The sequence below is a fragment of the Ctenopharyngodon idella genome, chromosome 7 (genome assembly GCF_019924925.1).
Source record: "Ctenopharyngodon idella isolate HZGC_01 chromosome 7, HZGC01, whole genome shotgun sequence".
Lineage (NCBI taxonomy): Eukaryota > Metazoa > Chordata > Actinopteri > Cypriniformes > Xenocyprididae > Ctenopharyngodon > Ctenopharyngodon idella.
The window spans coordinates 17,847,458-17,861,758 of NC_067226.1; the positions used below are offsets into that span (position 1 = coordinate 17,847,458).

General features: G+C 36.0%; 1 protein-coding gene across 2 annotated transcripts in view; it reads right to left on the bottom strand.

Moving 5' to 3' along the window:
- The window catches only part of si:ch211-186j3.6 (neural-cadherin), a 264,672-nt gene that overhangs the window by 148,039 nt on the left and 102,332 nt on the right, over positions 1-14,301 (bottom strand). For both annotated transcript variants that reach the window (XM_051899157.1, XM_051899156.1), the window contains 3 exons: positions 8,482-8,679; positions 3,195-3,420; positions 107-311 (listed from right to left, as the gene is read on the bottom strand). In XM_051899157.1, coding sequence (XP_051755117.1) covers positions 107-311; positions 3,195-3,420; positions 8,482-8,641 — 591 coding nt within the window. In that variant the 5' untranslated portion in view covers positions 8,642-8,679. The remainder of the gene's footprint in view (positions 1-106; positions 312-3,194; positions 3,421-8,481; positions 8,680-14,301) is intronic.

Genomic DNA, 14,301 nt, shown 5'->3' on the forward strand with positions numbered 1-14,301 from the left:
TAAAGAGAGTTGATTGTCTGAGCTCTGAGAAAATGGGTTGAGTGTGTGTGTAAAATTCTTCAATCTGGACCCTGTCCCAGTCTGACTGTGCAGCTGCAGCACTCACCTCAGCAGCACTACTGAGACTTTCCTGGTTCTCACTGGCTCTCACCAGCAGCAGGTAGCGGTGCTGGTCGCTCTCATAGTCTATAGTACGGGTTAGACTGATCTCCCCTGTCTCTGGCTGGATGCTGAAAAGACTGCTGGGATTGATGAGCAGGCTGTAAGTAACTGGCTGTTTTTGAAAGGACACTGCTGGAGTGACTAGGAAGCTGGATGAGAAAAGAGAGAGAGAGAGACAACTTGATTGACTACAATCTTTATTATGGTGTTCTAGAAGTGAGCAAACACAACTGGAAAAGAAAGAAGAAAGGGTTACCAAGGTAAAGTTAGAAGTGCACCAAGGACTTTTGAGCTAATATGGACATCTGTGGAATGTAAGTTTCAATCAAACCAACTTCCAAGGTGAACGCAGTATATCTTCACCAACATTTATCTATAATCACTGAGAAAATGACTGCAGCTGTGGAGGATTGTTTGTTGAGGAAATAATGTAAAGGTAAACGGTACAGCAGGGAAGAGATTCGCCACGGGCTCATTGATCTTGTGTAAAGGCAGAATAAACAATCCAGTACTGTGCTGGTTATCAAATACATAGGGAACAAAATAAAACAATTACTGAAGAAAGCATGCGGAAATTGAAAGGTATTTCTCCTAATTTCCAATTTCTGGATATCTCTTACTTAGAACAGTTTCTTCCTGATGCTAAAAAACCCCTCCGTTTTTATTTTCATTGAAGGTGCATCTGTCTTACTGATCACTGTTATTATCACCGTCTTTCTCATTGTTTTTTTACTCACTGGGTCAAATCATGACAAATGCTCAGACTTCAGAGGCCCATGAAAACAAAACCCAGCAATTAAAGTCCATCAATGCAATTTTATGACATTTTAAGCATTATCAAAGAAAGGAAAACACATGAATATTTACAAACATAGTTAGCAGTGAGAAATGATAATAGCTGATTTTAACTCTTAAGCAACGATAATGAGAATATTGCTGCACTTATTATTCTAGTAGGATAATGTTCATTTCTACATATAGGCTACTAATACATTTCATGGGTATTTATATATATTTTACATAAACTGTGGTTGTACCACCTGTACATCTACTTACGTTTGACAATAAAATGTACATATTAATGTTGACTGCATTTAAATGTAAATCATTTATGTATAAACAACTTTATAGACACATTTACTAACTAATCTGTTGACACTTTTGTATACATATGATCATTGAGACTGTCTTCAAATTGCATTTGTTTAGCGCAGTTCAGTTGACTTATTTACCTAATTTGAAACTATAACATTTTATTCTGTTCTGTGTGACTTTGATGTCAAATCATTTCAAAGGACTACAGTATATAATCTTAAACAAGACTACATGTTAAAACTTTAAAATGATGACATTTCTGTAATCATTTAACCATGGCCATAAATCAAACAATATTTATTTTGTTTTAATAAGTTATCAATATGCTTCTCAAAAAAATGTTGGTAAAACACACCAAAAATGCAACATAAAATGATCATGAAAGAAATCCATTTTATTTGTGCACTGAAATCCAAGTCTTCAGAATCTATATGACTACTTTTTGTGAGGAACAGACCCAAACTGAAGCTTTTATTTAATGATCCTCAGTAGTGAGAGTCATCTCACAATCTTTGCAAATTCAAAATGTGTTGCCTTGATATGTCACTGATATTGAATATCAATATCAGCTCATTGGCTCTCACCTGCTTCATCACCAATTGTGACATGCCATGTTTTTGGGTGGTGTATTCTGTTGAATGAGATACATGCATTTTCACAGAGTGGATTGGAATAAGATCTATTATTATTATTATTATTATTATTATTATTAACAATAGCCAATATTGAAGAAAGAAAGGATCCTTCTTAACATACATTTCTCAAAGTCTGTTAAATGATATTCATTTATGGGAGCTTTTCACTTTATAATCTACAATTTTTAGTTCCTTGATACATTCAGGCCACAGAAAATAGCAAAATTATGATAATCACGCAGTCAAGATTGACATAAATGTATTTTTGTAATCCCAAAGAAGCTTAACGGCAGACAGGCAGACGAACAAAGGTAAATATGACTTCCCTTTCAGGTACTGTGGTTATTACAACTCCATTCCCATTGGCAGAGTTTGTCTGTTGGCTTGGTCTGACACAGCTGTCTGGCAGAGATCAGAATGTTTGGCAATAAGATTAACGTCACCCAATTTTTGTGCCAGGAGCAATATACTTTTCCTAACATTAGTTAGTTAACCATATTTATGCACAGCTATGGATGAGACCAACTAGATTCAGTAAGATTTGGCTCTCATTGCCAAGCCAAGTTTAATGAAAGCAACAATATAGTGGAATCACAGGTGTGTATGAGGAAAATAATATACCGCAGCATGCAATGCATATTTAATGACATGCAGCTGCCATAAATGGATCCGGTAGGCACTTATTCCACATGGATTTAGGATAATTTTCTACAAGGCAATGCCTGATTTAATACATCTGTGCAGGGCAGCGCTAATCATGCTTCCCTGTAGCAGCATCAAGCAAGTCATTTCACAGTGACTCATCTAATATCAAAAGGCTATACAATTAACACTGACTGTACAAAGACAAAATAATTAAGGGTCTATTTGTCACCTATATGTGAGAGCAAATTAATTAAAAAAAAAAAAAATTACAAAGAAAAAATGGAGGCTTTTACTGTATATATTACCTGGTTAACCTCTGAGGGTTGTCTATACGAGCAGAACAAAGTTCTGATGTTCATGCATCTTTAATGCATATCACAGTACACTGACATAGTCAAAGATCATTATTTCATGAATTTTGCATAGTGTAGTACACGATGACTCACACAAGCTATGCTCCAGCGAGAAGCAGAGGGCGCAGGATGGCTGTAAGTGCACTATGATCCTGTTTCTATTTGTTACCCTGATGGATAAGCAGTGTTCTCACAGTGTGGGAGATGCATTTAGGGTGTGCTAGAATTACACTATGGAAATAAGATTTGCTGCATTTACGAGATTGGGTGTGTGTTTATGTGTGCGTGTTATGGCTTTACTCACGGTTGTCCTTCTGGTGTGTTTTCTGGTATGAAAATTGTGTAAGACACGTTGGTGAACTGAGGAGCTCTTGGACCTGCGATGATGGACACTACGGCAGGAGGACTGCGGCTGCCCTGACGGTCGGCAGCCACCACTGTTAGTAGGTATTCTCTGTCTCTCTGCAGGGGGAGGCCTGTCGTCCGCACGTGACCATTATTCTTGTCCACCTCGAATCTCCCGTCACCTCCTGTTGTATAACAGAACTTATCAACCTCACAGTAGTGTTCGATATACTATAGTAGAAAAGTATTGCAATATCCTGCTATTAAAAAACGGTAAAAAACGACATTTTATTAATACCGGTACTTTAAGAATAACAACCGTACTTCTTAATTTGTGTCGATGTGTGAGCAGGAGTCAGGACGTGTGTGCAGCTGCTTCCACTCCCTGTAGGGAGTAAAATATATACGAGCAGCACATGACAAAGAAAGTAAAGTAACACGCATTGCATGAGAAAATAAAGCGCGGGACACTAGTGCTGCCAGGCTCAGACCTGAAGGATGAGCACAGAAATCCGCCTTTCAGACAGCATGTGATCGTGACTTAAAGGATTAGTTCACTTTATAATGAAAATGAGCTTCAAACTCATTGCCTCTGTTCACTGCCATTATAAAGCTTGGACGTGCCAGGATATTTATTAATATAACTCCGATTGTGTTCATCAGAAAGAAGAAAATCATATACACTTAGGATGGCTTGAGGGTGAGTAAATCATGAGGAAATTTTCATTTTAAAGTGAACTAATCCTTTCAGTTCTCTTTCGCGGATTATTGCGTTTGAATGGTCAAAAATGTAAAAATGCATGTCCTGACGAGTATTCACGTAAACACAGTCGGGGATGTCTTTAGTGGACGTAAACAGTTGAGAAAGAAATCGGTTGTGTTCCAATGTATTTGATCCGTGCAGATCTTAAAGTGACAGCAGCCTAATATTCCTGCTGCTCTCTGTGTGATTAATGTTAATCAAACGACAAAAGAAAATAGAAAATTCCCCAAAGCATGACTGAATAACTGTAAAATATGTATTAAGAATCAGTGTAACCTATAAGAAGACTATAGTGGTTTTTTTTTCCTTTTTTTTTTACATTTGATTTTTTAATTTCTTGCTTGAATGCTACTTTTAAATAGACCTACTATAGCCTACCTGAAAAATGTAAAGCACTGTTTATTTCAATTGTATATTTCACTGTTTATATCATTTGTCATATTGTTTGTAATCTGCATCTTTGCTTATTTTAATAACAAAGATAAAATAAAAAGTTCACATTGTGGCTTTTTATATGCTCAAACTGCATGTGTCATTATATTATTGACATTTTACAAAATTTTTGTTATGTCATTACAATGGCAGCATCTGAGGCATCTGATGCATTGCATTGTTTTATTAACTTACAGGTTATAAAGTTTACTGTAGCTATGTGGGCGGCTGGGCGCTTATTTTTTTCTCTGTCATTTGGACAAAATCTCATGTTATAAAAGATGAAGTGCTACACAAAGGCTATTTAAGACAGTATTGGCTATGACTCAACGGCTAATGCTAGACACTCTTCTCCACTCCTCAAATGCATAAAATATTAGCTTTTATATAGAGAGAGGGAGTTTCTTGAGTAAAGCAAATGCTATATTTATTCAAACAAACAGTTCTTTGATTACCCTTGCATTGCAAACAGAGATGAGATGATCCAAAATGTCTGCTGCACTTCATTCACAATAGAGTTCAACAGTCGGATTCAAGAAGTAAAACCTAATTTTTAATAACTAGAAGCCATACTTTGAGCAATGAGGTCATTAATCGAGGACATATGCTTATGTTGAAGCCGTCAACCCACATTATTTCAACTTATTTTTAAAATTACCTTGTTTAACAGTAGGGGTGGGCGCTATACCGGTATGAAAGTGACAACCGGTATGATGTTGTGCCATGATATAGATTTTGCCATACCGTGGATACCGTTAAATATTCATGAATTCTAATTTTGCATTTGTATTGTTTTGTTTAATTTTGTACTCTTTACAACTTTTAACAGTAGTAATGACAATACAGAGTCGAGGCTGAACGTTTAACTTTTTGTCCTCTACTGTGTCCAACGCCTCACTACACAGGCATTAGTAATTAAACACAGAGAGCACTGAAACAGGCCAAATTAAGAGCACAAACCGCCTACTCAAAAATACAACAGCAACAAATAAGCGTGCATATAGAGAATAGGGGTGGGAGAAAAAAAAAATCGATGCATAGATGCAATGATACTGGATTGATTATGAGCTTAGTTTTTAACCGATGCGCAATGATGCGTTTTAATTAATTCCTACTGAAGTTCAGCGTGAAGCTTGGAAAGTTCGGAAAAGCTGAAGCAAATTACATTCGCGGGATTCATTGCACGCACAGGGTATGAGAGAGCTGTGAGAAACGTGCACTTTGCTTGATGTTATGCTTGCAGTTTGTGGTCTCGCCCGCCGGTAGTCCTATTTTCCTTACTAATGCTCTACGAAGGCATCATTTATGTTGTTTGGAATGCTGTGGGCTTATATATTAAAATATGAAATTCACTGACAGAAGGCTGCTTCTGATTTCAAATTCTCACGTTCGCTTTGTGAAGCGCGCTCGCGCATGCAGCTGTGTGCGACTAGTGCTTAAATGTACTTGCTTCTCAAAATGCTTTTATGATGCAAAATTGATATAAACACAGTCAGTTATGTCTTAAAGTATTAAACATACAGGACAGAAACTTCTTATATTTCAAAAGAGATCTGTGCATAGTCTGGATGCAGCTTAATAGACTATGGCATCAATAATCAAACAACCGTAAAGCTGAGAAAGTGAAAAATCACTCACAGCTCTTGAAAGGTAAATGATCTGAAAGCACTCTTTGTTTATTGCTTGTAATGTTTCGTTGTTCCTCTTTATTATTTACTAGGAGACTCGCTTGTTTTGAAACTTTATATATGTCCCTATATAGAATTCTTAACATACAGTTGTATTAATGTATTTTTTTAACTTTTAATTATTTACAAAGTAAGCTACTTATAATTCCATATGTAATTAAAAAAATAATTAATTAGCAAATTAATTAATAAGAAAAAAAGTATCAAGAATCCTTTTGGAATCGGATCGTGACTCCTAGAATCGGAATTGGATCGGATCGTGAGGTGCCTAAAGATTCCATTTCCCACCCCCTAGATAACATACATATATTGCCTGCAATGTAACTAAGGTCTACTAAAATGTGATTCCAATTTTTTTTCTCATATTGCGATATAATATCGATATCGTCTGGACAGTGGAAAATATCATGATATGAATTTTAGCTCATATCGCCCACCCCTATTTAACAGTGGAATTTGTGGTGGAAAAACTACATTACCCAAGATGCTGTACAGAAAATTCTTTTATGATGGGAATACTTTGCAATAAGTTTCAACTGGTTAAAATTACTTAATGAATTAGGTATCATTATCTTTTTTTTTTTTTCTTCAGCATTTATATCTAGGTAATGTTAATTTATATACTAATATATTTTCAGTGTATCAACTTGTATAAATTAATATCAATGTATTATGAGCAAATATGAACGAATAATAAAAAAAATAGTATATTTATAAATGAACAAACCTTGATTAATAAATGCAATAAAATTACGAATGTTGTTCATTGTTAGTTAATTAAATAAAATAAATAATGTAAAAATTTCACGTGTAGTTAAACACGCACATGTCAAAGATGAGCAAATAACAGTCTTTTAATCACAAAGGAGAACATGCAGGAACACAGGAGTCAAAACTACACACTTAACACAAACAATACCGGACAAAGGAACCAACTCAAACTAAGGGCTTATATATACAGAACAAACAAAGGGAACTAATGAGTTAATTAATGAACAACAGGTGAGCGGGATGAATCAACACACAGGGAAACGTGATGACAACATAACCCTGACAATAATGTAATGTAATGTTATTTCTGTGATGCTGAATTTTTAGCAGTGTTCAAGAAATGGTGTTCAAGAAACATTAATTATAAAAATAGTTGTTCTACTTAATACTGAAATTAATATTAATATTAATATTGAAACCATGATACTTTTTTCAGGATTCTGTGATGAACAGAAAGTTCAAAAGAACAGCATTTATTTGAAACAGAAACAATAACTGTAACATTAGAAATTTATTTACTGTCTCTACTGTAATCAATAAAAGATAATGATACACATTAATTTATTAAATGTTAATTTACCCAAAAATGAACTAACCCTTTGAAATGAAAATGATTACTCACTCTCATGTCGTTCCACAGCCGTAAGACCTTCGTTCATCTTCAGAACACAAATTAAGATATTTTTGATGAAATCTGAGAGGTATATGACTCCATAGACAGCAATTTAACCGACACTTTCAAGGTCCAGAAAGGTACTAAAGACATTGTTAAAAACGTCGACGTGACTGCAGTGGTTCAACCTTAATTTTCAGTTAATGGAGCTCTCTTCTAACGAGCTGATGATCTGAATCAGGTGCGTTAAAACAGTCAACGTGGCTGCAGTGGTTCAACCTTAATTTATGAAGCGACGAGAATACTTTTTGTGCGCAAAAACAAAAAAATAATGACTTTATTCAACAATATCTTCTCTTCTGTGTCATTCTCCTACACTTTTTACGTCCAGCGCTTCCAGGTTCTACATCAGAATGCCGACTCATCATTGGTCGGCTCCTGCATCAGCATCACACACGTGTCGCGCTGCTCACGTGATCAGATTTAGCTAATATTAAGCCTGCATTCGGACTTAAACACGGAAGCCTTCACTGTTCTTACTGCAGCAGCTACATAAGGATAATGACAGGGAAGTGAAGAGATATGTTGAATAAAGTCGTTATTTTTGTTTTGTTTTTGTGCACAAAAAGTATTCTCGTCGCTTCATAAATTAAGGTTGAACCACTGCAGTCACGTTGACTGTTTTAACGCACCTGATTCAGATCATCAGCTCGTTAGGAGAGAGCTCCATTAACTGAACTGAGTGTGTCAGATAAGAAAGACATACAAAATGTGTAGAGCAGTGGGTCCCGAGGACTGGAGTTGAGAACCACTGGGCTAAATTGCTCTCCATGGACGAGTCATATTCCTCTCGGATTTCATCAAAAAAATCTTAATTTGTGTCCTGAAGATGAACGAAGATCTTACGGGTGTGGAACAACATGAGGGTGAGTAATTAATGACTAACCCTTTAAGGAGGTAGATAGGAAAATCTGCTTACCATCAGACAGGAAATATTCCACCTCTCCATTGATGCCCTCATCACCATCTCTGGCTTGAAGCTTGTAGACTAGTGAGTTTGGTGGGGCACTAGCAGAGACCACACTCAGGTAGGGGAAAGGGACCATTGTCCATTCTGGAGCATTATCATTGACATCCATCACCGTCAAATCCACTCTCACGGTATACCAGTCTGAACCTGTAAATCAGATATTCAATTAATTCAATCTGTTTTGAGAAATATCTGTAATCATGAATGTAACAAATCAAATAAAACCAGAGATGGCAAAGGACAAATAAACAAGCTATTTTGGAATAGCTAGAAAGGTTTATTTTAATTGGGCATTTAGTTTGGTATCTTCAGTTTGTGACACAGGACAAAAAAGCATAAGGCCATGCATTGGCCCTGCATATCTGTGTCATGATATGGGTTTCTTCACAGCACGTCCTCAGAGAAGTTTCAGAAACTCAGTTTCAAGTTTTGATGTTTGTTTTCCACAAAAAAAAAAGTGAGCTACAAAACATCACAGATGCAGAGACACATTTACATGCAAGTTGGAGAGAATGGCAGATACTAATGAGTGGAGTGTTTTCCTCATGGCGGCGCTTCCTACGTTTAGCTGCTGCGTCGCCTCATTAAACATTCCTTCTTTATCACAATCATCGCCTTGCAAAGCAACAGAACTGAAAACAGTTTCAGCACACATTTATGGACGACACGGTATCATCATGGAAATGCACGAATGAAAAAGCTAAAGGACAAAAAGAAAGAAAAATATGTCAGCCATAAAACAGAAACAACCCGCCGGTGTCTTCTCTCCTTTGTGTTACTTTTCAAACTTGTTAAATCGCCCCTTTAAATGCATCTCCCCATTTCCGTTTATTTCGTTTTTCCTCTTTCTCATGAAATTCCTTGCTCTCACTTTTTCCCTGGGAGAGGTATAAATAGTGGGCTGTCAGAAGATGTGTGGAGTGACAGAGTCACGGGCTCTTTGATTCCCCAGGTGATTGGCCCTTTCATTGCCTGTGACAGCACACCTGCTGCCTTGCACTCTGCTGGGGAGACAGAGAAGAGCAAGAGAGAGAAAGAGAGAGAAAGACTGAACGAGAGAAGTGGGAGTTAGTGGGGAGGATTTGAAAAAGATTAACTTAAGCGCCAGGTTTGGATCAATATAAAATGATTATTAATAATAGATTAATAGATAGAGGAGGTGGGAAAGTGAGAGCCATATTAAGATCAATATATATATATAGAGAAAGAGAGAGCATGTGTGTATGTGTGGACACAAAAAGAGAAAGTAAATCCCTCTGGTGTATCAGGAGTTTCTCTCAACTAATCCTAACATCAGACTATAAGGTCACTCTAAGGTAAGACTATAAAGATATATAAGGTATATATAAGGTAAGACTATTAGGTATATTTTGTGTATACAGTACAAGCTGCTTATAACAAAACACGTTGTTGACTCATTACCTACAAGGACACAATAGCCATTAGATGATTCTTGCCATGGAAATGGCAAAACATCTGACAGTTTTGCTTGTCAAGTGGGCACTATGGCCAAAATCTTACAGCATATCATACTAACAATATATAGTTATATATATAGTTATATATATAGTCAAGATATAGTTATTTTTTCTAGAAATTCAACTTCAAAATATTTTATATGACATAATATCCACAACCACAAGAAAAGACTCTTCCAACACTGTAAAATATGAATTATTACCTTAAGGAGCCTTTTATACCTAAAATAACCCTTAAATGTAGTTTAAATATTGGTCTAACCCAATGTCTTTAGGTTGATTCAGAGATGCCAAATTATTTTGACTAGAACTAAAACCAGTTAATTAAGATATCACTGCATAAGACACTCTTATAAAGTTAACTTTTTTTCAGTGTTTAATAACGTTTAATGAAAAAAAAAAATTTTTTGTTGGCTTTTTGTGATATTCCTCATTTTTAAGTATCTTTGGGTAAAAGCATCTTCCAAATGAATACCTATATTTAAATGTATCATGTAAACAATGTCTATTTCCCAATACTGTAGTGACACAAATATGACTTGACACAAAACAAAAGATTATTCATAACAAATAAATAAATCTGGCATCAGTACAAAAAAAAACAACAACTGCATAACGTTAAACAACACTTTTAAAAAAAAACCCCACAAAATAGCATTACATTATAAAAAAACTGGATGAGCCACATTTGAAGCTGCTATAAAACAGGCGATATATATTATTCACAATTCCACACCTATGACACATCATCTTTTGAATTCTGTATCAATGCAGCAGGTTACGACACTCACCATGAACAATCTATAGCATAATCAAAACAAAATCACAACAAAATTCACCATTAAAGTGATCAAGGGTCTACAATACAGCACATTTTTCTGGTCTTTTTTTTTTTTATTTTATTTTTTTACTGCGCCTATGGATAAACATGTTTTCATCTTTCAGAATTCAAATTCATTTTGATATTTTTGTGGGTATTACAGTAAAAAAAAAATGTAGGTGGTACAATACGGAAAACGAACAAACAACAAAAAAAAGCTGATTAAAGGCTGAAATTCTTGAAAAAAACAATAAAAGGTTTTTATTGTAAATAATTTTGTTTCTTAAAAATAATATGAATATTTAAGTATATTAAAACATACTTTAGTACTTTAGTCAACAGGAAGCCATTTTGCTTCCAACCAAAAACCTTTAATGTATTCATTTTCAAGGAAAGTATTTTGCATTGTTTACTCAATGGTTACACCACTCTACTAAAGCATAAAAATACCATAATATGTTTGCAAGTATTTAGGAAACATGCTAAGTTCACATACTTTTTTCTCTGAAAAACAATGCTACTCTACTGTGCGCGTTCCTTGTCGGAATGTCTGTTTTTGTTTTCAGTCTGTGTGATCCTGCCCACTGCCAATTTACCCAATAGTATTTCGACACCTTGGGTTGCCAATTGATGGGAAACGCAGCGCATTGCAGCCATGGAAGCTGAAAAGCCTCAGCATCCATCTAAAAAGCTCTATGACCAGAGGCATATTAAAATGTGGATAAATCAACTGATCAACTCTCAGTGTAAGGCTCGTCACCTTCCATTGTCAATTGCGGTCATTGCCTGTCCTCAACCTGGCAACTCATGGGAGCGTTGAGTCTGAGGTGGAGGGGTTGGGGTAAATAACTCTCCAATATTTTGAATTTGGACTGCAGTACTCATTTCAATGCTAGCTGTCAATATTAATATGCCTATTACATACCTTTAAGTTTTTAGGCCCTCTGCATCAACATATCTGGTGAAATTGATATAGAGATTTGTTTTTCCCCAAAATGTAGTACTGCACAACAGATTTTCTTTACAGGTTGACACATTTCTAACATTACATGTAGGGATCCACCGATACCGATACTCGTACTCGTAAAAATACCCCGATACCAAAGACCGATACCTCACGTGACGTAACTGACAGAATTTTCCGTGCACAGAGACACCGGTGGCAGCAGCAGAAACAATGTCAGCCTCAAGGGAGTGGAAATACTTCAAATTAATGATGACAACACACACATTGCAAACTGCATGCTTTCAATCACAATTTGTTATCGATTAGTAAAGGCGGGATAGGCGGAATCGCGCTGAATGACACAGACCAGAAGTGTTCTCTCTCATGCGCTCTCTCTCTCTTTCTTGCGCACGATCCCAGTTCTCTCAGACAGCGCATGATCAGTTCTCCTCGCGCCTGAATGGTCAAATGCACACATAGTTGTCAAAATGTCCATCGTGTGGAGTATCTCACGTAAATACAGCTGGTTATGGCTTAAGTGGACGTAAACATTTGGGTGAAAACAGGATATGTGTCAGTATCCATGGATTCGGTCCTAAAGGGACCGTAGCCTATATTTGTCATTAATGTTAATAAAACAACAAAATATGTTAAATAAATGTATACATGGTAAATAAACCTACTGTATCTGAAAAACAAGTTTATTTAATTTGTATCTCTATAGTATTTGTTGTATTGTTTGTAATTTGTTTGTAAATTTCTTTTTATATAACAACAATTATATATATTGGTAATTATGCCCTTTGAAGGTTATTGGACACTGTGAAATTTTTGTTCAAGTTTGTGACAAGCACATAAAAATTATAACTTTTTTCATTAGAGTAATAAAAAAGAAGCTGTCCTACATTCATTAGTCTCACTGTGTTGTGCTTGGAAAACTGCAACATCACCAAAAAAAAAAAAAAAACTGAGAGAGAGAGAGAGAGAGAGAGAGAGAGAGAGAGAGAGAGAGATAGAGAGAGAGAGAGAGAGAGAGAGAGAAATTAATAAATGTATAGGCATCGGTATCGGTATTGGCAAGTACTAGAAAAAAAAGTATCGGTACTCGTACTCGGTCCTTAAAAAATGGTATCAGTGCATCCCTAATTACATGGTATAACTTATACTGCCCAAAACAGGTGGAAACTTGTGTACATTCTGCACTGAATTTATAGCAACTTGTTATAAATACTTGCATATACTCTTATTTTGACATGAAGTGCATGAACCCTCAACCCATCAGAGACGAGAGTAAACTCTCTTTCTCTTTCTCTTTACTCTCTTTTCTCAGAGTAAAAAACAGAACCGTTTTGCTCACCCTAAATGCTCCCATAAATCACAGTGAGAGCATCAAGGTACCTGTATGAGAAGCTGCTTAACATGACCTGCCAGTCAGAAGCAGTCCCAGTGTGAGAGATGGATAGACTGAGAGCCCTAGAGGGAGAAAGAGGGGGCTGGTGAAGGCCTCTCTGGAGCTCTGATAGATCAGTGAATGCCCTGCCAGAGCCAAAGGGCCATCAGCGATATGCAAAAAGATAAACATCGCAGACTTCTTCTGAATAAAGTTCCTAGACTTCTTTCTTGCTCACTCGGGGCCTGAATTTCGTTTTGGAAAATGGGGGGAATTATCCCCTTAGGTGACTCTTTTGGGAGGCAGGGTTTTTTTATTTTTTATTTTTTATATAAAGAAATTATAATTATCTCACCTAAATGTTTACTCACTCAAAGTATTTGCTTTTACAATTGGGTAATTTTGTTACAATAGCTTATAACAGCACAAAGAAGCTTCATTTCAAATGTTGAACTGAATTTATAAAAAAAGAAAAGTAAAGAATCAGTAATAAAACAAGAACAAAAAACAAATTATAAGCAGCAGCACAAACAAATACAACAGAATAAAGATACAATTGAAATAGTGCTTTACATTTTTCAGTTAGGTCTAACAGCAGTATTCAGGTAAGAAATATCAAGAAATACTATTTACCCAATAGTATTTCAACACCTCGTGTTGCCAGTGGCTGGAAAACACAGCATATTGCAGCCTTGGAACCCAGCGAATGAACTGGGTCAGAGATTGCAGATTCTACCCGACCTAAAAATCCTTGGCATCCAACTAAACAACTCTCTCCAATATTTTGAATTTGGACTGCAGTACCCATTTCAACCACTAGTTGTCAATATTACATACTCCACCTTTTAAATATAGATTATTCCTTATTAAAGCCACAAAAGTTATTCAGTCAAGAGCAGTGAGTGATTTTCTCTGTCTTTTGTTGTTTGATTAACATTGACGACACAGACAGCAGCAGGTTTATTAGGCTGCTGTCACTTTAAGAGCATGGATCTAATATACTATTACACATGCGTTTTCTTTCTCAACTGTTTATATTCATTTAAAGGGATAGTTCACCCAAAAATGAAAATTCTGTCATCATTTACTCACCCTCAGGTTGATCCAAATCTGTATGAATTTCTTTCCTCTGCTG